Source organism: Pseudomyrmex gracilis, unplaced genomic scaffold (assembly GCF_002006095.1).
Source record: "Pseudomyrmex gracilis isolate BER0280 unplaced genomic scaffold, ASM200609v1 scaffold_3410, whole genome shotgun sequence".
Taxonomy (NCBI): Eukaryota; Metazoa; Arthropoda; class Insecta; order Hymenoptera; family Formicidae; genus Pseudomyrmex; species Pseudomyrmex gracilis.
The window spans coordinates 2280-5954 of NW_018023994.1; the positions used below are offsets into that span (position 1 = coordinate 2280).

The window sequence follows — 3675 nt, forward strand, 5'->3', positions numbered from 1 at the left end:
TTTCTTGATTAAGTAAAAATTCTGTTGATTGATATATGATTTAGTTAAAAATAAATATTACTTTTCTTAATAATCTACTAAAGAGCTGAGTTAAATATCACATCATTATCGTATAACGTTAACTACTTAATTTGTTTCTTTTGACTAAAGAAAACTGCAGCTTAATCGTATGAATTTTGTTCAATTTTTGATCACTGCGGAAGCGTATAATGAACAAAAAGTCGTCAGTTTTGCGCATTTCTCCTGCTACAGAACGTTTAAGCCCATTCTTTATTAAACGCAAGACGCAAACGCAAGTACCAAGAAAGATAATAATGAAACGGAACAAGTATGACAAAGATAGGTAGTTAGTGATGCTATTGGTACCACGGATGCGCATGCGCATATTTACGCACGTGAAAATTGGGAGAATTGCGCTACTGTGTATACTGTACTTATGGTATCCCATCATAACCCTACAGCAGTTCGCCGTCCTACCTTACATGCGACAAGTGATAAAGTGTAAAGTGAAAGACATGGCACACATTATTCGGTCATGGGGAATGAAAGATTCCGTAGAATCAAATATTATCAAAATATTGGAAGGTATGTATAACTTATCTTAATTATTTACTGTTTTTATATGTATGTATATGTACTATTTGTGTAAAATATTATGTCTCTTTTTATAATTAATTTATCACTTCTTTAAATATCGAATATACAGTAAAAAAACAGTTTTGTTAAGATAACTAAAATTTGGTCAATCAAACCAAAGAAAGCGTTTCGCAAACTAAATTGTGACTGAGATTACAAAATTTTAGTTATTTCAACAAAACTGTTTTTTCAGTAGATTTACTACAGCAACACATAAACCTTAATTTGTAGAAAATGCAATTAGCGACGAAAATTTATCCGATCTTACTCCAGAGCTTATCAAAGAAATGATACCTCAAATTGGATTAAGAATCGAGTTCTTGAAGAAATGGTCAGCGGTATTTCAAACAGAGAAAATGTCTGATGTTAGTACGCATACATATACATTATGTGCCAAAAAAAAAAAAACAATTGCTTCATAGTTTTTTCTGTTTCTTATATAATACTATTAAATTTATGATAAGTAGTGACAGACATTTTTTTAGATCTTTTTCTTTAAAAAAAACTTATCTTGAATACTTGTAATTTTAAAGTTGATTTCTGACTTGGTTGCAGAAAAATGTTTTAGAGATTTTCCTTCTCTATACAAAAACTTATATATAAAATATTGCTATATCAGTTACATCAACCAAGTAGTGCGCTTAATGAAAACTCATGCATAAAAACAGTTTTTTTATGTTAATTAAAAGAAAAATGGGACTCTTAGATGTGCTACTTAGAAGATTTTTTTATATCGACAACTAACTTTTTTTATCATAAAAGTAAGAAAAAATAACTTTTTTGGCACATATTATACATGAATATTGAGGATCAAATATTTCCGATTTTAAGGAATTACTTTCATTTTTGAGCAATCTCTTTACCTTTATCTTTTACTTACTGACTTAGGTTACGGATTCAAGTGCAGGAACATCTGAAGCATCAGACAATTTTGTATCACAAAGTTCATCTGAGAATGCTTATAGTTTAAAAAGACAGAACGCTTTTAGTGGAAAACTGATGTATGCCTTAAGAACAAAAACTATCAATATCAAAGAAATTCTATATAAGAATATTCAAGGAAAAGCGATTGTAAAATCCTATAAAAAATCCAAATATTTGTCGCGGCAATCTAGAATGCTAATTGTCGACATCATTTTGACAGAAATACTAAATGAAACCATCCAGTAATTTCAATTTACAGTTTTTTATAACACGCATTTTTTTATACATTTTAAAAATAAAATTTATATTTTTATACTATTACTTGCATATGGGTTTTTTCATTTTTTTTGTTCTTTTAATGTTTTGTTATTTTTGTTTTCAGTTTGAAAAATGATGATTTTCTATATATAGCAGAAGAAATAATAAAACTTTTTCCTACCGAAGCTATACCTACGTACTATATTCCGCCAATTCCGAAAAAATTATCGCGAATTGGAAAATCTATAATTTCACGTGGAAAACTAGTGGACAAATATCGAAACAAACTACGCGCTTTGAAACTTATTCATGAGTATAAATCATCAGTAGACGATCTATCCGATCATAGAACCGACAATTCGGACTCATTCTCTGATGAAGGTTGCTTGCAATTTTTTTTAAATATATACATATGTATAAACTCAAACAATTACATTCTATTTATTAGATTTTTTAAATGTTTACATTCTAAGTTTTTTATCATTTACAGAAGTTGTTCTCGAAGCTAAAGCATGGTTGCAAAGTCATTCAATGCCATGAGAAATTGTTGTTAAAAATTGGAAAATTACGGCTGAATATCGACGAAAAAGTATACAATCAAACCGAGATTTAAAATTGTGTCAAATTTTTGAAAGTTGGCCCGTTCTCAAACATCCCAATGCATATACATTAATTGAAGAAGATTACTCTTATCTAAAATTGCCAACGCAAGAATTAACATTAGAAAGTTGGGAAAAGTTTTTTGCAAAAATTTTAGCTGTTCGACCACCAAAGAAAGACGATAACAATGCGCAAGCTTTGCTAACGCTGATTCAAAGCGACAATTTGACAGATAGTACGTGTATTTGCTTAAAAATAAATACATATCATATTCACATTGTGTAATTTATATCATTTGATCAAACAGATACAAAAATTATTTTGCAACTNAGACTTCTTCCACATTTACTTCCACCTAAAAGCCGAACCCGTCTGAAAAAAAGTCAATGGAAACCATCGATACCTGAATGTAAAGATAGCATAGTTATTACAACTACTGTAAGTATAATAATTAATATTCGTTGGTATAAATTTACTGATTTCTATAATATAATTTTTTGCAGTTAATAGCAGACATCACAAAAGTCCAAGAAGAAAAGAGAAAAGCAGCCGCGGATTTAGGAATTACATTACAGCCTTTTATTATTGCTGTCGGCCCATCCAAAGCGGATATTTCTGATATTTTTATATCAGTTGATGACACCTTGTACAAGGTATTGTCAGCTCTGAAAGCTATAGACTTATGTTTCAAAATCTTTCAAGTTTTTGACGTTGAATATCCGATTGAAAGCGCTCATATATGGTTGTTATTTCAAAGAATTTTATATGACTATGAAAGTAGTTTGGATAAAATGACTCCAAATATAACGGAAACAATAAGTGATATGATGACATTTCAGGATAAAAACACGTAAACAGTCAAACGCAAAAACACTTTTCTATTGTTTTATTTCATTTTTCAGTCAAACGAGACAAGTTTTTGTTTGTTGTTTTGTTCCAATTTGTTGTTTTTGAAAAGAATAATATTAAAGAAAACCTCAATGTAATAAAACTTTTTGTTTCTTTTGTTACAATTCTGAGTTTATTAAAATAATATGTTGGAAAGAACTTTCAAAAATATTTGCGTTTTTCATTGTTTTGGTTTTAATCATATAGTATTGATAGAATAATCTTGAAAGAATTTTGCAAAACACGTTTTTTTGTTACAAAATACCAGAAATGATTCCGTGCCCATTTTGTGAAACAAAACTATATTTTGAAACTTGTCTTACTAAACACGTCAAACTGCGCCATAAGACTTTAATATTGTCAGCCTGC

At 29.2% G+C, this 3675-nt stretch overlaps 1 protein-coding gene across 1 annotated transcript; it reads left to right on the plus strand.

Annotated features, from left to right (window-relative positions):
- The first annotated feature begins 505 nt into the window (after positions 1-505).
- On the plus strand, positions 506-3281 carry LOC109863163. Its single transcript, XM_020443368.1, has 7 exons — positions 506-585; positions 868-1001; positions 1525-1707; positions 2133-2199; positions 2360-2653; positions 2726-2856; positions 2922-3281. The coding sequence occupies exons 1-7, from the start codon at positions 516-518 to the stop codon at positions 3270-3272; spliced, it is 1230 nt and encodes a 409-aa protein (XP_020298957.1). The 5' UTR covers positions 506-515; the 3' UTR covers positions 3273-3281.
- The last annotated feature ends 394 nt before the right edge of the window (positions 3282-3675 follow it).